The sequence below is a fragment of the Megascapheus bottae genome, chromosome 9 (assembly GCF_031878675.1).
Source record: "Megascapheus bottae isolate mThoBot1 chromosome 9, mThoBot2.hap1, whole genome shotgun sequence".
Lineage (NCBI taxonomy): Eukaryota > Metazoa > Chordata > Mammalia > Rodentia > Geomyidae > Megascapheus > Megascapheus bottae.
In genome coordinates this window covers 17539459-17563514 of record NC_143517.1, presented here as the reverse complement: position 1 = coordinate 17563514, position 24056 = coordinate 17539459, and the positions used below count along the sequence as shown (strand labels likewise).

General features: G+C 40.4%; 1 protein-coding gene across 1 annotated transcript in view; it reads right to left on the bottom strand.

Annotated features, from left to right (window-relative positions):
- Prex2 (phosphatidylinositol-3,4,5-trisphosphate dependent Rac exchange factor 2) overlaps positions 1–23823 on the bottom strand; it is a 262087-nt gene extending 238264 nt beyond the window's left edge. The window contains exon 1 of the mRNA XM_090338918.1: positions 23201–23823. Coding sequence (XP_090195044.1) covers positions 23201–23341 — 141 coding nt within the window. The 5' untranslated portion in view covers positions 23342–23823. The remainder of the gene's footprint in view (positions 1–23200) is intronic.
- Positions 23824–24056: the final 233 nt, after the last annotated feature.

Genomic DNA, 24056 nt, shown 5'->3' with positions numbered 1-24056 from the left:
AGACAAGACTCTCAGGGTGATCAACAATGGAATCAGCATGGGGAGAGAAAGAGAGGGGAATCCCAACAGCTATATGCCATGGAGAAGAGGTGCAACCAGGAAAGGAGACAAAGTAAAGGACAAAGGGGAGGAGAATATCAAGGAAGAAATGTCTCAGGGAGACGCAAGTTAAGGAAACCAAGACTGAAAAACTGACCACTGGACTCAGTAAATGGGAGTGTCCTTTATGACTTTGACGAAAGCAGTTTTGGAGGATCCGATAGGGTTGGATTCAGAAAGACAACTTGAGAATGGTCAACTCCTCTCCATTTTCCTAGGCATGATAAGGGAACTTTGCTTTCTCATGAACATCTTCTTCATCACGTGCTTTCATGGTACCCAAGTCTGCCATCCATCTCTATTTTTGGTACTAATCTCTTTTTCCCTACTTTATGACAAGCTTTATCATGCCACAGTTACCTCCATCATTTCTCACTTATGGTGACACAGACTTCAGAGCACAAACAAATGTGTACTGTCTCAAGCCAAATACTCTATGAGGTCCCTTTTATTGAAAATAGGAAGATGAATTCCTATCACAGGATTGCTATTCAAGTAATGATAATGTACATATATTCTTATGATATGGGAGTTTAAAATGGATTGCTTTGTCCCTTTCCTAGAAAGTCATGAAAGAACCAGAAATCAGACTTCATTGTGCCATGTAACAAACCTAACACTTCCACTGCACTACCCAAGAAGTGGGGAAGGGAGAGGGAGGGGAAAAAGAGGGGAGAAGAGGAAGAGGAAGTAGAGAATCACTGAGAAAGAGTCTACAGCTATTAGTGTGAGAACTTAAACTTGAATTCTAATATTTGCCTGCCATTTCCCAAACTCATAGCCCCGCCCAATCTCCATAGGAGGTTGGTGGGGCTGAGAATGACAGAGTGAAATTATCAAGCTTTATTTGTAAATTGGTTCCATCAGAGACACAAAATTATGAAAACAGATTCGAAGTATTGTTATTTGTACTGGGATAATTAATCCCATGTTGTTGAAAGGCCCCTGGTCATTATAGTATTTTTTACTCTGAATAGAAATAGCTGTCATTTGAGATTTTGGAGCTTGGGGTTTTGTATTCATTTGGGGGGTTTGGTTGGTTTGGATATTGGGGATGACTAAATTGTATCTGGACCTCATACTGCTTTCCATGAAAACTTCCCAGGCTACAGTTCCAGGAAACTTCACTGGTAACAACTGTTACTCAAATGCACACATCAGCTTAATAAACAAAACCACTGTGCCCTTTGGTTGCCCATTTGGGTTAAGTGGCTCTTACTATTTTTCAGTACTTAGACAAAATCACTACCATAAAACTTATTACAAACAGTATGAACAGGGTAAAGCAATATTTAAGGTGCAGAAAAAATTAAGCTACATAAATTTTAATTCTAGGATCAGACCAGAGTGAGGCTCAAATGATAGGTAAAAGATATGATTCCCTTTGTTTACTGTGCCCAGTGTCACTTGCTATACCCAGGAACACACAAGCCAAAGAAATCTCTTTCATGTGTTCACAGTGGGAGTAAAATAGGCCTGCTGACTAAAATGAATTACATCCTTCAAACAAGCTCTGAGGAAGATTTCCAAACTTTTCCTAAATACTCCATTTACAGATGGTACCAGACTTGATTTATTAAGGAGGCTCCCAGTGGTTTGTATGCATTCTTCTAAATTACACAATAATCATAAAACATTAATAAATCTTCCGGAGTAGAAAATGGATTAGGAGGAATAATGATAAATGGCTTGCCCAAATGATCACTTTAGTCATCCAAGCAAGTAAGTTCAATTTTTTTAGGTCAAAATGTACCTGGATTAGGTTACAATTGTTAATCCCAGTTTTTATCATTACAACATCAATTCCCCATAAATAATCACAAGCCTAAATAAAGCCCATACTCCAAACCCAGTAAGCTAAGGGAAAATGTGTCAGCTAGGGGCACCTGCAAGTGAAAAGCAGTAGAGGGATATGCTAGTAGCAGAACCTTCCTAGTCTAAAAGAGTGTAGAGATCCTGTAAAGCTGTTGCTTTGGGTCTGGCAGTGACCGACCACAGGTCTCAGTTGGGTTAACCTTGAACCCAGTTCTTTTCCTGACCTATGACCTTATCCAGATGTTAGCTCAGGCCAAACTCATGAACCCAACCTAAATTCCCCATGGTAATCCTGACCAAATCCGCTGTGCTCCTGTCAAACCAGCACTGTCAGCACTCAATGCCTCCTCATCAGACTTCATGGTAAAGATGGCCCAGCCCCACAGTAGTCTGATGACCTGGAGGAGCAATATCAGACACTGAGCAGGCTGAAGCAGAAAATCCCCATGCCTCCAAATAAGCACTAAAGATACATTTGGGTCTTTTGTTACTGAGTGAAAGGACTGCTGTATTTAGTATGCCCTTGTTTCTGGATGATTGGCAAGTATTGCTGGGTCATAGGGGAGCTCTATGTTTAGTCTTTTGAGAAACTGCCATACTGCTTTCCATAGTGGTTGAACGAGTTTGCACTCCTACCAACAGTGTAGTAGTGATCCCTCCTGGCCACATCCCCTCCAGCATCTGTTGTTACTAGTTTTCCTGATCCTGGCCATTCTAGCTGGAGTTAGGTGGAATCTTAGAGTTGTTTTGATTTGCATTTCTTTTATGACCAGAGATGTTGAGCATTTCTTCGTGTGTCTATAGACCATTCTTATTTCTTCTTCAGAGAAGACTCTCTTTAAGTCTTTGGCCCATCTTTTAATGGGATGGTTGTTACTTTGGAGATTAGTTTTGGAGTGATTCAATTTTTTTGAGCTGTTGATATATTTTAGATATGAGGCCTTTGTCTGTTGTATGGTTAGTGAAGATCTTCTCCCATTCTGTAGGCTTCCTAATTAATTTACTAGCTATGTCCTTTGCCATACAAAAGCTCCACAGTTTAATGCAGTCCTACTTATCCAGCCTTTCTCTGATTTGTTGTGATTCTTGGTCCTTATTAAGAAAGTTTCTACCTGTGCCAAGGAGGTCTAGTGTATCTCCTATTCCTTCTTGTAAAGTTTTCAGTGTGTCGGCTTTTACCTCCAGGTCTTTGATCCATTTGGAGTTAATTCTAGTGCAGGGTGAAAAAGAAGGATCCAACTTTAGTTTTCTGCAGGTGCTTAACCAGTTCTGCCAGCACAACTTGTTGAAGAAGCTATCTTTCTTCCATTCTATTTTTTTGGCTGCCTTACAACAATGTTCATTGCAGCACTATTTATCATAGTAAAGATATGGAACCAACCTAGATGTCCCTCAGTTGATAAGTGGATCAAGAAGATGTAGTATTTGTACACAATGGAATTCTATGCTGCTGTCAGAAAGAACGACACCGCCCCATTTGTTAGAAAATGGAAAGACTTAGAAAAAATCATATTAAGTGAAGTAAGCCAGACTCAAAGGAACTTAGGTTCAATGGTTCCCCTCATTTGTCATAATCAGTAGAAACCTTGGGCTCTCCTAGCAGAGTTTTGCAATAGAGCAAAACCTTGATACATAAGGCCATATGGTATGACGCTAAATGAAAGGACCTCTAGGATATAGAAACAAAAGCTATATAATGAGTGATTGTTGTCCTTAATGTACTGTTATCTCTCATCTCTTTTGCTGTCCCTTGGTTATCATATTGTTACAGTATCTCACTTTGTTACCTGATATATCAGATATATTTGTATTTGGTTATTTGAAATTGGATAGGGAAGGGGGGAAACAAGATAAGGGGTGGGGGTGGGATGGAGGGAAATGGGGATCAAGACATGTGAAAGGGTATCAATGTATGTGAATTAATGCACCTCCTATCTAGCAAATATCATGTAACCCTTCTATTAATTACAATAAAAATATATGAAAAAAAGGACTGCTATATATCTGAGTTCCCTCCTCAGCACTTTATCCCACATTATTTCATTAGGCAAATCTCACCTCCAGAAGCTCATCCACATATACCCTGAGATACCTCGTGGCTAAGGCGTACAGGAGCTGTTGGTGTTCAGGCTGATGCTACCCCTTCATTTTGTCAGTCACAAGACAGTCAAAATCACTTCCCCCAAGAAAGCTCAGACAGGGAACTCAACTTTTTCCTTACTTTGAAACAATTGAGCAGACCAGTCACAACAACACAAAGGAGAAGGCAGTGGAAAAGATTTCAGCTTCTGGTGGCAATTGTGTTTGGACTTCCCTTTTAACTTTTATGATGCATTAGGCATAGGAAGGTCTCCTTAAAGGGAAATGGAAGAGGAAGCAAAAAGTCCTTATCAAAAAAATACAGGCAGTGAAATTCCTTCCCCTTGGTGATGCCTTTCAAAACCCTACTATAATTATTCACCAATTTTATTCTAAAGTTGGTAATGATGATAGTCATAAGTCAATTTCCTTTCCTGTGTGCTACAAATTCAGTGAAGAATGGGGCCTCACACACACACACACACACACACACACACACACTCAAGAAATATATATCATTTATAGGACTAACTCTGAAAGGAATTTAAACATCAGAATTCAATAATTAAAAAGAAATGAGGCCCTAGGACTCTGAGAGGAAAAAAATATTTTCCTGTGTCCTCAAGTGACCTTTCCCCTCCTCCAAACCTCAGGGAGCACAGCAGCTCCCAGCACTTTATAGGGCCTCAAGAGGCTATAAACAGCTGTTTATAATCCCAAAGGAGTCTCCACTATAGGACAATATGGCCAGAATATCAAGGAAGAAAGAAGCAAACATTAACAAGATAGTCTTCATACTTTCTCTTCTTCCCTCTTAGGAGATGTCTTTGTGTGTGTGTGTGTGTGTGTGTGTGTGTGTGTGTGTGTGTGTGTGTGTGTGTGTGTGAGAGAGAGAGAGAGAGAGAGAGAGAGAGAGAGAGAGAGAGACAGACAGACAGACAGACAGACAGACAGACAGACAGACAGAGACAGAGAGAGAAAGAGAGAGAGAAAGAAGGGGGAAGGGAAGAGGAAGAGAGGGAGAGAGAGAAGAGAGAGGAAGAAAGAGGGAGAGAGAGGAATAGAGAGGGAGAGAGAGAGAGAGGGAGAGAGAGAGAGAGAGAGTTCAAGGCTGGTGATCTACCACCTCCACTTCCAGCTTTTTGATAATTGGAGAGGAGAAGAGGAGCGTCTCAGAGACATTCCTTCCTGTATGGCCTCCAAATCTGGATCCTCAGATCTCAGCTTCCTTGTTAGTTAGCATTACAGGTATGAGTCACCAGTGCCTAGTAGGAGATGCTTTAAAATAGGAGAAATAGATGCAAATATTTCAAATCTTAGCTTTCAGCTCACTTGTAGGTTGGTCTACAGCAATGACAATGATTTTCAAAAAACACCCCTTAGCTGGGCCACACAATCAAGACTTCTACCCTCCCCCATACACACACTTTTTCCAGGCCACTGTTGCCTGCTGGCTGCCAGACACAACCCTTCCAGCTGAAGGAAATCCTATAATTCTGCAAAGCACTGGATTCCCACCAATGAGGAACCTGCATATCAGCTGCAGTTCCCACCAAGTACAGAACAGCTAGCATATGAACACTGAACTGTGAAAACTCCTCAAAATCCATCTGATTAAACATTTAACAGTAAAGTGGCATCATGTTACATTACCCCTCTAACATGTGCACATGTATCTATTATGTTAAAGTGTGTGTGCTGCAAAGACTGCTAAGGAATTAACTGAGTAATCTTTAAGTATTAGCATTACCAGGCTTCCCCTTATCTATTGTGCTAGCTTTATAGGCATATCCGGGGTTTAATTCATCTTTGACTTACATTATTACTGAAGAGCCCAACAAGAGCTATGGTCAGAATATTCCTCAAGGATGGTACCATCAAACTCAACAGTGAAAATAAAATAGGTTATTTGTGGATACTTTTAGAGATTTACAGAAAGGAATATGAAAGAAAAAGAATGAACATGTACTTTCTTATCTTACATGAAATGATAACATACACACATATACATACATGCAGACACACATATACATACATGTATGCACACATATACTCACACACATACTATTACCCCAGTAGCACTCTGAAAGTTGAAAAAGATCTTGAGTTCGAGGTCAGCCTGAGCTAAACAGTAAGGCCCAGTCAAACCATAAATAAATAAATAAATAAATAAATAAATAAATAAATCTGGAGCCTCTGCCTTTGAAAACAATTATTGGAGAGGATAACTCATAACGTGCGTACATGAGAGGCATTATCTCAGTTCCTTTGACTGTGAACTACACAATGCTAAAGAGATTTTCATAAATTGATAAAATTGGTATGTAAATGAACCAAAAATACATAGATTTTTTTAGTTCTGTTTGGTTTCTTTAAAAAGTTAATGCCCATTTGACTTACCAAATATTAAAGTACAGAATGCCATAAAGAAGTAGAACTTGGTTCTCACAGACTAGAAAGCAAACAATTTGTAAAAAGGATATGTACTTTAAGACAGGAAACCCACAGGCAGTTTCTTTACTAATCTAATCAACAGGTTTTCCTTTCTGTTGTTGTTGCTGTTTGTTTTGTTCTGTTTTGTGTTTTGTCTTGTGTAGCTCAGGTTTACCTCAAACTCCTGCTTTCCCTCTGCTAGTCTTCTGATCCTGGAAGTCTGTACCACCAGGCATCTTTAAAGAAAGGAAAAAAAGAAAAAAAGTACTCAAATATTCTGGCTGAATTTCTAGAACTGTCAGTAAGTGTTTGCTTGTATTTTCCCAAATGCCATTAAAGTTGACTCTGACCCAAATGCTCAACTATGGAAATGTGTATGTTTTAAATGGAGATTCTTCAAGTATTCACTAAGCTCTCAAATATTGACTACCCAAACAATGTTTCTTATAATAGAGCCAACCTTAAGTATAAACAAACTTGTTAAAAAAATTAAATGCCAGAGCTGGGAATATTGCTCAGTGGTAAGCCTAACACATGTGAGGTCCTAGGTTCTGTTCAAAGAAAGGGTATAAAAGCCCAGAGGATATTTGTTAGCATTAAATTTTTTCCCATGTAAAGATATAATCCATATACAAAAAAAATATCACCTTTGGGAGCTGGAAATATGGCCTAATGGTAGAGTACTTTACTAGCATGCATGAAGCCCTGGGTTCCATTTCTCAGCACCACATAAACAGAAAAAGCCAGAAGTGGTGCTGTGGCTCAAGAGGTAGAGCACTAGCTTTGAGCCTACAGTGGCTCAGGGATAGTGCCCAGGCCCTGAGTTCAAGCCTCAGGACTAGCACACACACAAAAAAATCAACTTTTCATTTCATAATTTAATGGAAGCAGAAAAGAGAGGTGTGTTTCATCATGTGTGTATGCAAAAGAGAAAAAAAGTATGTACATTCATAAGAATGTGTGCATGTGTGTGACTGTGAATGTATAGCAATATATGTGTGTTGGAATTTCTTGTAGGATGAGAAGGCACGCATTCACTGTTTACATGTCATGTTCCTTTCTGTACACTTCAAATAACCTTATTTCCACAGTTGACCTTGACAGACACCGTCCATGAGGAAGGCTCTGATCAAGTCTCCTGCTCACTGCTCTCCAGAATGACTGTGTGCACAAGTCACAGGTGACATTAACTCCAGATCAACAGAGCTAATAATCTCTCCCTTTTCAGACACTGACATCGAATGCCTGAGTGACTTGTCCTGTGTAGGGGAACACTCCAGTCTATTTAATATGGCCTACTTGTCAACTCCTGTCGACATCTACCTTACAAGGAAAATAATGATCATTTTAACATGGATGCATTGAACTCGAGCAATGCTTTCTATCAAAGTTCACTGGGTACAGAACAGTACACACGCTTAAAGAACAGAAGTGTGTGTACGTGTGTGCATGTGTATACTAATTTTATTAGTATACTAATATACTAATTTATACTAATATTATACTAAAATTATACTAATTTTATAAACAAACTAATTTTACATATGTATAAAAATCAATCTATGCTTCAAATTTGAACATAAAACCAAGAATTCAAGACTATTCTGAAGCATGAAGTAGCCAGGAATCTAAAATTCTCCAAGAAGAATTACATTTAAGTGAGGCGTGATGGTAAATATTGCACATACATTAATGGGAAGATGAAGGTCTTCTATTTTTAGACAGTTCACTGTGTGTCATTACTTCTATGAGGGCAGCAGATGTGACTTCTGGGTAATCTCTGGCTCCCAAGTGCCTGCGTGGCTCTGGCCCCATCTCAGATTAACCATCAACTTTTGCCACTCTTTGCTTTGGACTGCTTGCCTGAAATGAACTGCTGTTCCTTCCTGACTTCTAGCTTCTGTGTATTTCCGGAGCCAACAAGTTTTGTGTCCCAGTTCCAACATCTGCCTTGGTTTTCCTGGTCCTGATTAATCACTGCACTCCCACAATCCAGAAACAGCATGGCCAGTGACTCACCAGCAGAATGTCCAGGGAAAGCCACACCTGGGACCTAGTGGGAACTCAGGTGTGAGTGCTGAGTTCCAGCACATGACCAAGCAGTGCTAACATACAACAAACACACAGTACATGGTGATTGCTGTATTATGCTGGAAGGTATTTTCTTGATGATTTCAGAAAAAAATTTGAACTGATACAAAGTGCCTAAATCCCCCAAGGACATTCTATGCAGCCAATGAGGGGATTCTTACATATGAAAAGAAATAGGTAAATGTTAAATGGATCTCCATGTGGATAAGTAAAATAATGACATTTTAATTTAATGACATAAGGAAAATAATGACATTTTAATACAAGAGGATTTCGGAATCAAGGGATCCAAGAATTCACATAAATACTTGGAATGAGGGGATCCAAGAATTCATATAAAAAATTCATACAAAGAATAAAAAAGAAAAATAAAATAAGCATATAAATAGCAATAAGTATCATATAAAGAATTCATGGTTTTTTTTATTTTTTTATTAAAGAATTTATTAACATTGATTTTTACATCATATTTCAAATGTTATGTTTAACAAACAAGTATTCAAGAAGGGAATCTCTATATACAATCACTGGCACTTAGGTTTTAGAATATAAATAAAATTAAGCTGAGGGTTTATATGTCCTAGATACATATTAATCTATGTAATAAAACATTATGTCTATAAAGTATATAGCCCATCATAGATTTCATGTCTTTGTAGTTATGTTTATATCTCCAAGACCATGTCCATAATATTGGGTACCCAAATTTCAAATAAATGTAAACAAAAAATAACAGATGTAAGACTAAATATCATTGGGTTCAACATGGGGTGCTGATTATTCTTTGTCCCTCAACATTTATCTTCCACCTCTTTATGCAGCTGGAAACATGGCCCTTCACTAGTCAGAATGTTTCTGTTTCTTTTAGAGCTGGTTTAGCCATGCTTCAAAGATCAATCCACATGGAGGACAGTCAAAGTGACCGGTGTCATTTCTGGATTCCACCCCAAAGGGAGTGCTTACATCTCCACACTGTCTTCCACCTTCCAGACCACTTGTGCTGCTAGGGAAGAAAAATACCGGCAAACCAGCCTCAATCAGGCAGACAAGAACATCCCCTCCTGCACTGGATCTGACATCTTTTCTGTGCAATGGAACCACCTGCAGAAATTATGTAAATACAGTTTACCACTGTTACTTAATCTCAGATGAAATAGCTGAGCAAGTATCCTTACAAATTAATACAGAAGAAATGCAAAAATTCTTGTCTTCAGGGAAAAAAAGAATGTATGCATACAGGTTAAAGGGGGGGAAAAAAACTTCAATTGTTCTTTTTCTTTTTTTCTTTTTTATGCCAGTCTTAGGGCTTGAACTCAGGACCTGAACATTGTCTTTGGGCTTTTTCCTCAAGGCTAGCACTCTGCCACTTGAGCCACAGCCATTTCTGGCTTTTTCTATGTATGAGGTACTGAGGAATCAAACACAGGTCTTCATACAAGCGAGGCAAGTACTCTACCAATAGGCTAAACTTCTGACCCCCAATTGTTCTTTTTCTGAAGAACAAGATACAGCATCCTTGTATGAGAGTATAATTTTAGCATCAAAAGATGCTGAGCTAGAAGAAAATGGTTAAAGGAAAGCTAGAGCTCAACTAAAAATACTGAGTATTTAAGCTAACAAAAAAAGATAGTTAATGTCTGTTAAGCTTTACAATCCATTGACTTGCACTAAATCAGTGAGCACTTAGATTTAAAATCTGATTATTTTATAACAGGAGTAAATAAATACTGATACATCAAATAGTCCTACATTTTCTCTTTTTCTTTATGGGACACAGAACCTCAAGCATAACAAGCAAATGCACTACCACAAGGTATGTTCACAATCCTTCATAGGCCTGTTATTGAAAAGAAGAGATGAGATTGCTTTGTGAAGTAATATTTGCCTATTTCCTTACTGTTTAACTCTTAATATGTGACTTCCATTTCATAATCCAAAGTTGCTGTCCCATCATCCTTATACCATCCAGAAAGGAAAAAGAAAAGAAAAAAAATAGACTTTTTCATTATAAGGACACACTATACTATCCATGTACTTCTGCTTAGATATCAAAACAGATATATCCTCATATGTGTATATAAAATAAAATGATAGTCAAGTACAGTGGCTCAAGCCTCTACTTCTAACTACTCAGGAGATCTGAGGATTTCGGTTCAAAGCCAGCCCAGGCACTAAAGACAGTGAGATTCATCTCCAATTAATCACTAGAAAAGTGGAAGTGACGCTGTGGCTCAAAGGGTAGGGCCAGTAGCCTTGAGCTGAAGAACTCAAGGACAGCACCCAGGCCCAGAGTTCAAGACTCACAACCGACAAATAAACAACAGATAAAATGTAATAATTAAGCTGTACAACTTATAAAGCTTATAAAGCTAAAGCTTTTTATCATTACATGAGAATACTGTCCATTTCTTTTTGTTCTTGTCATTGTCTTTTTAAACAGGGTGCTCCGGTCAAATCTTGAATTCACTGTATAGCCCAAGCTGGCTTTGAACTCATGCTCCTCCTACCTCAGCCTCCAGAGTATACCAGCATGGCTGCCTTAGTTTCTCTTCTTAAGAGGAGAAATCAGAAGTTTCTGACAGAGATTTCATTGTTAAAAGATAAAAGTTAAGATAAAGTTGTATGTAGATGTTCAAATAAACATACAATATAAAGTATACAAACAACTATATTTCTATTTAAACTCAAGTACGATATGGGATACCATATAAAAACGGAAAGCCCTCCTGAGTCCTCATAATTTGTCTCTAAGGCAGTAAAAATTATGATCTGAACTTGCAGCATGCTATAACGATGGAGGGATGAACAGATGAGTTAGTAGAGTATAAAAATATCTTTCTCTAGACCTGATTCCCATACAAAATTAAAACTTGGAAGCTGGCAGTGCCATTTCTGGAATCCCAGGATCTTTCTTTTGAGAAACAATTACAAATAAGAAAGGGCTGGAATTCCACGGAAGTATAAAACTGAGGGCAAGTCTGTGGAACTACAAGGCATGAAAAAAATATATCCTTTCTTGCACAATCTTCAAAAATGTGTCGCCACCTTCAAAGTCTTTCTGGCAAGAAAGACAACCAACACAGACAATTGAAACAGCAAAAATGGTTACACAAACTTAGATCGCAACCCTTATCCCTTATGTGACTCTCAAGAGAAACAAAGGGTTTTTTGTTTGTTTATTTGTTTTGTTTTGTTTTTGTCGGTTGTGGAGCTTGGACTCTGGGCCTGGGCACCATTCCTGAGCTCTTCAGCTCAAGGCTACCATCGTACCCCTTGAGCCACAACGCCACTTACGCTTTTCTAGTGGCTAACTGGAGAGAAGAGTCTCTTGGTCTTTAGGGCCCAGTCTGGCTTTGAACCATGATCCTCAGATCTTAGCTTCCTGTGCAGCTAGGATTACAGGCATGAACCACCATGCTCAGCTAGAACCAAGTTTTGAATAAAAAAATTATTCATCCTTGTTCCATCATGCCATATTCTTGCTAAAAACCCAGAGAATATTTTTATGTTAACATTCTAAATTTAACTAGCTTCAGTCATTTTTAAGTATTAAGCATTTTTAACCTTTTTCAAATGAAGGGCTTGCCTTTTAATAGAAAATATGTACTTTGCATTAATGAGGGAATATAATGTCCTTGGATTAGTCTTCATGCAAATAGGTCCCTTTTTGTACACTGAGTTATATGGAAAGGATATGACTGCAAATTTATCCAAGGAACCAAAGTTCAAAATCATCTATACTTTCCCAGAGTTGTTGAAAAAAATCATAGTCTCAATTAAACGTATCCATTTTTGAAATAATAATAATCACCGAATTCTTAGATAAAAAGCAACAGTTAATGAGAATAAGTTAGAAAGAAATAAAAGGAAGAAAGAAAGAAGAGGGAAGGAAGGAAGGAGGAGGGGGGAGGGAAGGAGGGAGGAAGGGAGGAAGGAAGGAGGGAGGGGGGAAGGAAGAGGGAGGGAGGGGGGGAGGGAGGAAGGAAGGATCACAGTTCAGAGTCAGCCTGAGCACCCATAAGATTCTTTACTTCCACTAAGCCACCAAAAAGCTGCAAGTGGAGCTCAAGTGGTAGAATGCTAGCTTGAAATTAACTCAGGGACAATGCCCAGGTCCTGAATTCAAGTGTGCCCAGGTCCTGAATTCAAGTGCCAGTACCAGCATCCAATGAAGGAAAAGATTAGAAAATGATATTTTACTAGATATGCCAGGATAACAATATCTCTTTTCAGTATGATGAGAAGAATGATCCAATTTCACTTTAAGCTGTAACATTTCTCCCAGCAAACATTTTTCCTGAAGGCCCAACTATGATGTAAATGAATAATCTTCATTTCCAAATAGCTAATACAATTTTAATAAATTAAAATGTCAATGATTTTACTAATAGTTTAACCTTTTAATAAGGAATAAGAAAAGGCTATCCATTGTGAAAATTGAATGCCATAAACAACATGTAAGAATGTCAATCAAAACAAATTATAGCTCAAACTAATATGTATCAAAGCATAAGCACACAGATTTTGCTTGGTATCGATGCTAATAAACTATGGTTATGCTTCCTGTGGTTTTTATGATGAGTGACCCCTGTTGTCTCACAACCCTGGTCATTTTGGGGCCTGTCTGCCCATTCCACCCTCCCTTAGGCATCTACACTTGGAAAGAAAGGAATCAAGAATGGCTAGGTGATTGCAAACAGAGCTGAGCACATGCTTGCCTCTGTCTTTGAGTTGGGAAGAGAAGAGGTTGGAGGCAGGAGAGAAGCAAAAGGAAGAAGATGCTTAGTACCCAGCCCTATGAGATTATTACCAAGCCTGTTTTCCAAAAGTGTAACTGAGGCATGAAAAAGGGTATGTGATTGACTCACAGCATGCAAGTTTCCATACCAAAACTTGAATCCAGGTTTTCAGACTTCCTAGGCCCTGCTCTGGGACTTCGGTTACAGTATGGAGGCTAAAGTCCCAGCAGCACACAGGCCATACAATTCTACAAACTGTAGCCTGGAGAAGCAACATAGTTTTCAAACTTCACAAGAGATAGACTGTTCCTTCTCACCACCTGCACTGGCATTTTACACTGGGCATGTTCCATAGCAGGATGGGTTGGTGAATTTTGCCAAATGCCTGCCTCACCCCCTCCCAGTGCCATGGAGACCTTCTACCGCTGAGCTATACTCATCTTCTTTCAACAATCCAGGGCATCCCTTTATCTCACTAATGTTTCTTCTCTTTGTATTTACTATTGACTTCTTTTAATTTCTCCATCAACTTCTTCAGCTCATTCTTACAGTTTGCCATTTACTCACCAAAGCTAAAATTCCAAGGAGTTGTATGTGATAATAGTTCACACATGTAATGTTAGATACTCAGGTGATTGAGAATTGATCATAAGGACTGGGATGTCCATAAGACATTAACAATCACAAAACCAGAAATGGAGCTATGATTCAAGTAATAGATTGTTAGCATTGAACAAAAAAAGCTAAGGGTATCACCTAGACTCTGAGTTTGAGCCCCAGTACTAACTTAGTCACAAAAGCCTGAGGTATAATGACTTACTTGCAGTCTTTAGTCCTCACATTGCCTACTTTTCTAAAAGTCTGACATTTGAAAGACACTTTCTTCTTTGATACAATTCATTCATTGGTGTACCTTATACTTTCTCCCACTTTTAAGTACTGTCTCACTAGCTTCCTGTCCTTAGTTTGTTGGTTTCTTCCTCTAATTGCTTCCCTCCGACCATCTCATCCCCATGGTGGGTTCAAAATCAATTTCCCAATATCTAACTTTTGCTTCAAAGTCTTTACGTTGCACTTTCCAATCTTCAAAAAGCACAGCATAATTTTCAGCCCAGACCATCATGTCCAAAGCCAAATTCATTTTCAGTTAATGGCCTCTGCACCCCTAAGTCATCAAACCAAGAGAATACTCATCCTATGTTCTTTCTATGTAAACTTTTGCTGCTTAGTAAACATACACTTTAAAGACTCTACCCTAGAAATGGCTCTACTGTTGACTATTTGAGTTTTTGAGGTTTGGCTTGCTTTTGATTTTCCTTCTCCTTCTCTTTCACTTTACATCAAACATTCCATGTGACTTACCTGGACAATGTAACAGCAGAAACTCTTAATAGACAACTGGATTCTACTCTTTGTTTCTCAATCCAATCAACAAAATCCTTCCAAAGAAATAACTCTAATCTAATCTATCCTCCTATTAATGTATTCATATAATACTGAGACATAACTATGTAGTAAATCACAGGACTAAACAGGCATCCTCAATGTAGGGAGTGGGCTCTAAACCACAGGCTATATGTCCAAAATTAGAATGTTGAAAAAAATCTCAGATGAAAGTCAGTTTATTTTGAAGGCAGCTTTTGTACTCATCTTCAGGCCTAATACACAAGGACCCAGTAGTACTCGGCCACAGAGATGAAATGAAGCCAAAGCTTAGGAGCTAAACAGGGAATGTCTGAAGACCCCAAGAACTGAATCTGTTTGGAGAAACGGAAGTCTGCCCTGCCCTGCAGAAGATGGACTTTCATGTTTCATGTAGTTTCTATGAATTATGGCCCTTGCTCATCCTGAGTAAATAACTTTTGGCAAGTTATAACCTAACAAAACAAGAAAAGAAGCTTCTCTGAATGCCCATGAACTGCTGAAGAAGTATGTGTGTGTATGGGGGGGGGGGTGATGGCAAAGCAGCATCAAACAACGAATCCCCATGTGAAGCTCAGAAAATCCTAGCCTGGCAATTTCTTCCCCTGGCTAGCCCCTTCCCAGGTCCAGCCTTCCGTATCTGCTCATCCAGAAAGCAGTGTTGCCTCACAACTGACTGAAGTCAAAGTCAGAACCCTGCGGAATAGGGCTTCTCTCCCAACGCACTGAGTATACTTCATTCCTTCCCAATATACACAAGACTCTTTATCTCAGCATGAAGAACTTGTCAGCAGCCCTCTACTGCTAAGCACTGCTACACTGTTATAGTGCACCTGCTTGTTCTTTGGGGACAGACATTTCTCTGCCCAGTCTAGCTCATCCCTTCTCATTGTTCAGAGGCCAGCTCTGTATCACTTCTCCTGATATGCCCTGGCTCCCATGTTGCCAACCCCAATATCTTCATGTCACTTTGCATATGGCTCTAATGTCAACACAGTGGTATCTGTGCACTTCAGTCTCTTCCCCAATACATCATGAGAATATCATGGACAACACCAGCCCTACCTTCTCTTCACATCTCCAATATCTACTAACATAAGCTGTATTTGTCTGCTTGGGATGTTACAATAAAATACACACACTGACAACTAAACCAACAACTTATTTCCTCAGCTACTTAAGTCTGAACACTTTTCAGGAATAGGAAGTCAACAGAGTTGGTTTCTCCCTAGGTCTCCCTCCTTGGCTTATAAATGGCTGCCTGTTCCCTGGTTTACCCCAAGGCCTGGCCTTTCAGGACACTAATCATATAGACCATCTAATATCCTTACTATAAAGCAATCATCTTCATCACAGCCCTATCTGCAAATCCAGCCCCCTTCCAAACTTCGACATATGAGTCTTGGGGTGGTACTGATATAGTTCAGTCCATAAAATATGCCAGCAAGGCCCAATGCATTGAATTAATTCATCTGTGCTGGCAAGAATCCCCTCAGGACTGAAAGGATTGTTTTCGGATTCATTCACACTCTGCTTTGTTTGCCTGTTTGTTTTCACGAGCACCTGCTATTTACAAAGCACTAAATTCAAGCCAACACCAAAATAACAGTACACAGAGGAAGTAAATGCACAGTCTCTGTTCTCTGGGAATTTACCGGAGTCTCTGTACTGTGGGAATTTATTGTCTAGATAAATATTTTTTTCTTTTTTTTTCTTTTTTTTTTTGCCAGTCCTGGGCTTGAGCTCAGGGCCTGAGCACTGTCCTTGGACTTTCTCAAGGCTAGAGCTCTACCACTTGAGCCTCAGCACCACTTCTGGCTTCTTTTATATATGTGGTACTGAGGAATCGAACCCGGGTCTTCATGCATGCTAGGCAAGCACTTTAACCACTAGGCCAAACTCCCAGCCCTAGATAAATATTTTTTTCTAAGTGAAGATTTGGAGTCTAAGGAAGGTAGGACTATCCTGGGAGTAGGCAGGGCTGGGAATCTGAAGCCATGGAATTCAGCAGCCCCCTCTTCTTCTGCTAGGCACCAGGAGTTATAGGGAACACCATGTGAAAGAGCTCAAAGACAAAATCAGATGAGGAATACACCTTGTTTCTACCACAAGGTACCCCCAGGAACTTGGTGATTGCTTTATAGCATATAAAGTTGTCTCTCTGTCCTAAAAATCAACTGAGAACAGGGCACAGAGGCTCATGCCTGTAATCCTAGCTACTCAGGAGGCTGAGATATGAGGATCACAGTTCAAAGCCAGCCTGAGCAATAAAGTCCATGGGACTCTTATGTCCAATTAATCACCAGAAAACTGGAAGTTGTGCTGTGGCTCAAGGAGTAAAGCAGTAGCCTTGAACTGAAGAGCTCAGGGACAATGCCCAGGCCCTGAGTTAAAGTCCCACAACTGACAAAAAAATCAACTGAGAATAACAAGAAAAGCACTACACAGACAGAAGAGAAATACAAGACCTAGTAAAGCTATAGAGGAGAATATAACTGAAAAATTATATTTAACCTATATCTCTAACTCCTTTTAACAATTAAAGCACTGTAAGGAAATAATATTATGTACAAGGTCTAGTTCTAAGCCCAACCATCTCATCCAGCAACCCTGAGGAATGCATAATTTCCTCATTTTTACAAATAAGGGAAAAGGGGCTTGAGAAGTTTAGAAATATCTAAACTTACCAGTAAAATAGAAACAAGACTCAGTTTTCCCAGAATCTGAGATCAAAGTCAAGACAAGCAACAAATACCAAAATCATACAAAAGCATACAGCATGGCATAGCCATCCATGGAGAAATAGAAGTTTATCCAAAGCAGAAGCTTCTGGCATACTGGGAATAATTTCAGTTTACATCTGCTTCCTAATGCAATTGGTAGCAGCATTCTAGGTTTCTCTCAGAAGGGTCTCAGGTTAGACAATAAATTAAACAATCAGGATGTGGTGCTGTGGCTTAAAGTCGTAGAGCAATAGCCTTGGGCTGAAGAGTTTAAGGACTGAATCCAGACCCTGAGTTCAAGCCCCACAACCAATAAAAAAAAAAAAATTAAACAGTCACCCTGCCTCACTATCATTGGCCAGGTACTAGCGGCTCAACCTACATTCCTAGCAACTCAAGAGGCTGAGATCTGAAGATCTAGGTTTGAAGCCAGCCTTGGTAGGAAAGTCCATGAGACTGTTAACTCCAAGTAACCATCAAAAAGCCAGAAGGGAAGCTGTGGCTCTAGAGGTAGGGGTAGTCCTTAAGTACAAAAGCTCAAGGACAGTGTCCGACTCTGATTTCAAGTCCAAGGATGGGCACTAATACACAAACAAACAAGATAAGCCAGGCTCTAGGGTTTCATACCTGCAATCCTAGCTAATTTGGAGGCAGAGATTCAGGGATACAGTTTGAAGCCAGCCAGGGAATGAACGTCCAAAGTCTGTGAGACTCCGAATAACCATAAAGAAATGCCAGAAGTGGAGCTGTGGCTCAAGTGGTAAAATGGTAAAACAAACAAACAAAAAAATGCAAGCCTGGACATCCCAGGACAGGCAGAAAAATAAGTAAGTCAAAACTAAAAGTACAAATGTAGCTCAAGTGGTAAAGCACCAGCCTTGAGGGGGAAAAGCCAAGTAAGAGCACAAGCTCCAGTATCAGAACAAAACTAAGTACCAATTTGTAAAATAATAAAATAAGTATAAAATGATAAATTAAATCTAAATTCTTTGTTCAAAATTTAGAGAAAAAGTGCTAATAGAGATACTAAAATACAAGAATGCTCTTCTTTCAGTAAGCCAGACCAAAGGAACACAGGCTCAATAGTTTCCCTCATTTGCCATAATCAGTCGAAACCTTGGGCTCTCCTAGCAGAGATTTACAATAGAACAAAACCTAGATACATAAGGCTAAACAGTATGACGCTAAATAAAAGGACCTCTAGGATATAGAAACAAAAGCCATATAATGAGTGATTGTCGTCCTTAATGTACTATGTTATCTCTCATCTCTTTTGCTGTCCCTTGTTTATCTCATATTCTTACAGTATTTCACTTTGTTATCTGATATATTGAATATATGCGTATTTGGTTATTTGAAATTGGGTAGGAAAGGGGGGAAAACAAGATGAGGGCGGGAATGGGGGGAGGGAAATGGAGACCAACGTATGTTGAGTATCAACGTATGTACATTACATCTGGCGAATGTAATGTAATCCTTCTATTAAGTACAATAAAAAATATATGGAAAAAAAAGAATGTTCTTCTTTCATATATCTGCCCAGCTTGGGCCCCAAATTGAAAAATAAAAACTAGCCAAAATCAAGATGGAAATCATAAAGCATTAAGCCATGACAGTACCTTTCTGAGCTCAAAACCTTCACTTCTGCATAGGATACAGATCTTTGAAGGATCGGGTTCTGTCCTGTCTCTGTCTACCCAAATAGGTCTGTGATCTTAGCATGCTGTACCACCAGACCACAAACAGGAAGTGGGTGCAACCTACTATTGTCCAGACTTCAGACATTAAATTGTGGGATAGTCAACTTATAAAAATCATCTCTTTAGGGCCGGGAGTTTGGCCTAGTGGTACAGTGCTTACCTAGCATGCGCAAAGACCCGGGTTCGATTCCTCGGTACCATATACATGGAAAAAAAAGCCAGAAGTGGTGCTGAGCTCAAGTGGTAGAGCTCTAGCCTTGAGAAAGTACAAGGACAGTGCTCAGGCCCTGAGCCCAAGCCCAGGACTGGCAAAAAAAAAATCATCTCTTTAAAAAGGGGACCAAGACATTAGAATGGGTATCAAAGTATGTGGAGTAATGCACCTTTAGAGGAAACGTTTTACAAATCTTATATCTCAAGTAAAACAAGGATATAAATTCAAGCAAATTATGTCACTGCCATTTTCTCTATGTTCTAAAAATAATTTATCTAGATAACATAATGTAGCCATGATCTCAGATGAAAACTCTAAATAGATGGAATTAAAGTTCAGTGTATCACAAAGACTTCAAAACCTCGATTTATGAGTTTAGTCAAGTTCTGATTTCAAAGTAGGTACTACACATGTAATTTGAAACTTTTTGTTCTGTAAATCCATATGTGAGTTAGCAAGACTAAAGAAACTTAAGACCAAATGGGGGAGAAAAGAAATTCGGTTTTAAGGATGACTGAGACACTATTGTTTTAAAATGGAGAAGATAGAGGATGGATCAATTCATCCATTTATCCCTTCATTTTATAAGTGCTAAGCAATTGCTTACAATTGTTAAAAACACTGCACAAAATGCTAGGAAACCCCAGGCAAACAAGATAGGGTCTGGGCCACAATGACTTATGCTCTGATACAATGAAACATAGGAAAATAAATCAACTATTTTAGCTGCCAGAGTAAACATGGTATACAATGAAGTACAAAGCACCATGGGAGAAAGAACAGCAAAGTTCTGAAAGTTCAGTAGAGATCCACTAGATATAGTAGGCAGGGCACCTCAAGAAGTAAAAGGCAAGCTCAGTAAAGTAGTACAAGTCTGTGATGCAAGCATTGGAAAACTGAGAAAGGAGGATGGTGAGTTCAAGGTCAATCTTGGGTGCACAATGAGACTCTGAAAAAAAGAAAAGAAAAAGGCAAATCTGAGAAAAATATAACCTGGCATGGGAAAAGCAAACCACTCTTAAAATAGCGACCATGAAGCACAGAGCTTTTCTCAAATAAGTGTGTTCCTGGGTAGTAATCAAAAAAGAAAGGTGTATGTAGAATGATCCTGTGTAGAGTGAATAGAGGAAAATAGTGATGCTATGGACTTCTGGGGTGGGAAGGAGGAATTTAGGACAAAATGTTCTTTCTAGAATTAAGAAGAGAGCACAAGGAGTTGGAGATTTAGTTCAGTGGAAGAGCGCTTGCCTGGCATGTGCAAGGCCCTGAGTTCAATCCTCAGCTCTAGGGGGAAAAAAAAGAAGAGAGCACTCTAAATTTTAAGATATAAAGATATTAATTGTCTGCCCTAGTCCTATGCTCTTTTATTTTTGGTGCCAATCTTGAGGCTTGAACTCAAGGGCCTAGCTGGACATGTTTGCTCAAGGCTGGCTCTTTCCCACTTGAGCAATAGCTCCATTTCTGACTTTTTGGTGGTAACTTGAAGATAAGTCTCATAGACTTTCCTGCCTGGACTGGCTTTGAATCACAGCCTTCGTATCTCAGCTTCCTGAGGAGTTTACAGGCATGAACCATCCACACCTAGCCTCCTGTGCTCTTTTAGTCAAGAGAAATAATGCCATTTGGTTCGCTTAGTTGTGCACAAGTAAAAACACATTCTTGGTAAAACTAAAAATATGCTTTCTACCTTCTCCATTCTCTAATAATAAGTCATCTTTCATCTATGTCATACAAAGTATAGTGACCCAAATCTAAAAGGACGACTCTCTAGCAGATATTTAAATTTGAGTTAGAAGTGCACTATCAATTTTTTCCTATCAATTTTACCTCTTAACTTGTTTAATACTGTGATTTTTGTTTTTAAATAACTTTCACTGTGTGTCTCCATGTATGATCATTCACTTAGGATAGGTTCCTAGAACTTATCAAACGAAGTTGTTTTAAATTCCTGGTAAATGAGATTAATATGAAAAGTAGTCTGACTACATCAAATACAAGTGAACAAGTGAAACTAAGAAGGAATTAAATGTTGTTATAAACAATTCCCCAAAGAGATGATTGAATAAAGTGCTATTGATAGATTATAGGCTATGAATGATTATGACCAAGAGTAAATCTTTGTTTCAGGTCAAGCAACTGCATTTGTGTGCAAACATGAGATACACATAATAACGAAAAGAAAAAGCAGAAGAGGTAACAAATTCTAAATAATGAGCAAAATCATAAGATGATGCTCTATTTATAAAAAGAAAGAGATAGGCTTTCGTACTTTACTGTGCATAGAATAATATTCTTTTCAATTGTAATAATCTGGTGTGTGGATTCAAGGAAAATTAACATTATAAATAATGATTGATAACTTAAAGACACATTAGACTGTCTACTGCTGCAATTTAGCATTTGCCAAATCTCTTCTAAATCTCCAGAAAGTGCTTTAAGAAATGGCTCATTCTTCAGAAATTACAGAACTGTATTAGTAAGGGAGTTTCATAAAAGCCAAATTTGAAACTCCCCAAAGTCAGATCTCTTTTAGAACCTGTGGTTTTCAGAGTCCTTTGCTACATTGAACGTGCAATAATCCTGTTTCACCAATATCAGGAGATTCCCAAACACCTACACCTTTTTAAAGAGAGTTGTCCCTGGGGACTCAGATACACTGATGTTAAGACACCTGTCAATGCATCTAACATCACAGGAGGTCTCTCCTGGTCACCGCCGGGTGACTTTCCTCTAACGCACCTGTAACTATAAGCACTCTAGGGGCGTACACAAAACTGAGTAGCAGGTTCAGCATTGGAGCCATTCCCTTGACCACAAGGCCACGGAACTCCGAGAAGGAAGTGAGGAAAGGGAGAGGATTCCACCGAGGTGGACGATGCCAAGATGCCTGCTTCTCAGAATGCTGCTCTTCCAGGCACTGGGATGGACAGAAGCCAGTCCTCAAACTCCTGTGCCCCTCTCACCAGGGAACAGGGCATCTTCCCAGTTGGAGTGTGGCTTCACCAGTTCCTTCCCCTACCGATGGACCTCACCCCTCGCCCCCAACCAGCAAAATGAATGAAACGCTTCCAACAAACGGAAAACAAAGTTCTACGAGATCCAAAAGTTGCTAGACCCAAGTGAGATTTGGCCACAGACTGCACAGAGGCGGAGGATGAGGACGGGAGCATGGAGAGGCTGCGGGAAGGGCCAGGTCCGCCCGAGGCACAGATGGCCATAATAGCCAACAGCTGTGGCAGATCACAACCTCTCTGCTCCTGGCCTACAGCCCTCCCCCTGCACCCCAGAATCCTAGGTCCCCAAGACGATTTGAACTAAAGAGATCTGGGTACCCTATTCGCCCGAATAACGGACTCCAACTCTAGCCGATTCTGAGATTGTGGTTTTTTTTTTTTTTTTAATTTTAACTACAGGTTCCTGAATGTTAACAGACTTAGATCCTTCATCACCAAACCAAAGCTTTCAAAGGAAATAGCCCCAAGAGGGGGGGGAGAGAAAACAAATGCCCCCCCCAGGCAATTGGCAAACCCAAGAAGGATTTTAAGGAATTTAAAAAGAAAAAAAGTGGGGAGAAAAGAGGGGGAGCAGCCAGGATCCCCCTGGGACCCCAAGCGCTTCTGCGTTCTAACCTCTCTATCTCACTTTTCTGCCTACCAGAGTCCAGCCACTTAGCCATCACCAAGTTCCCAGGGCCGGGACACGGGGACCCAGACTTGGGTGTTCCTGCGAGGGTTCGGGTACCAGCCATGCCCCCCATCCGTCTGCCCCGGAGCCGGCGCAGACAATGCCCCGCGCGCTTCCCGCGTCCGCAGGGGACCCCACTCCTCCTCCCGCGGTGCCCCGGCCTCGCAGCGCAGGGGACCCCCGCCCGTCCGCCCCCCTCACCGACACCAGGAACTCCAAGGTGCCCACGTAGTCGCGCTCGGTCTTCTGCAGCTCGCTGAGCACGCACACGCGCAGGCGGAGCTGCTTCTCCATGTCCTTGGCGCTCTCGGCGCGCCCGTCCCCGCGGCTCTCCTCGCTCATGGTGGCCGGCGGGGACCCCGGGGATGGCGGATCCGATCGCTGGTGAGAAAGCTAAGTTGCCGCCTTGGCAAAGTCTGAGTCCGGACCCACCGGCTACTTTTCCATGTTGAAAGGATTCTGGGGTGGGGGTGAGGGAGAGAAGAGGAAGGGGAGGACGACCGGGGCGCTCCGGCTGCAACTCTGGCGCGGGCGGCAGGCGCGGGGCGCAGCGCAGGACACTCCCCGGGGAGCGGCTCCGGCCCTGGCCTCACGCGGCCCCGGCCCGAGGGGAGGCGGCTTCTTCAGTCCCAGCGGGGACTTGGATGTTAATCAAATGCTTTCTGTCCATGTGACTCCGACCCTTTACCCTTCGCCAAATCTCAGGAAAAAGGAAACACAACCCTGGGGGAAGTGTGTAATGCCAGCTAACTAAACACACACACACACACACACACACACACACACACACACACACACACACACAAGCACACCCACCACTTGAGATTCCCAAACCTAGAAGGGCAGACACACTTCCAGACAGCTTCCAGGGCTGCTCCTGAGACTCCCGCCTATTGTGCAGCTTTTATGTGTTTTGCACAAATCCTGAAAGCAAAGAAACAAGTCCCCACGGTTACATAACTGGACGGGAACAAAAACAACCACGGTTTTGACCCTCCCACCTTTTTGAAAGAAACACATTGGATTTTGGGTTTTATTCGGCAGGAAACATTTGTTT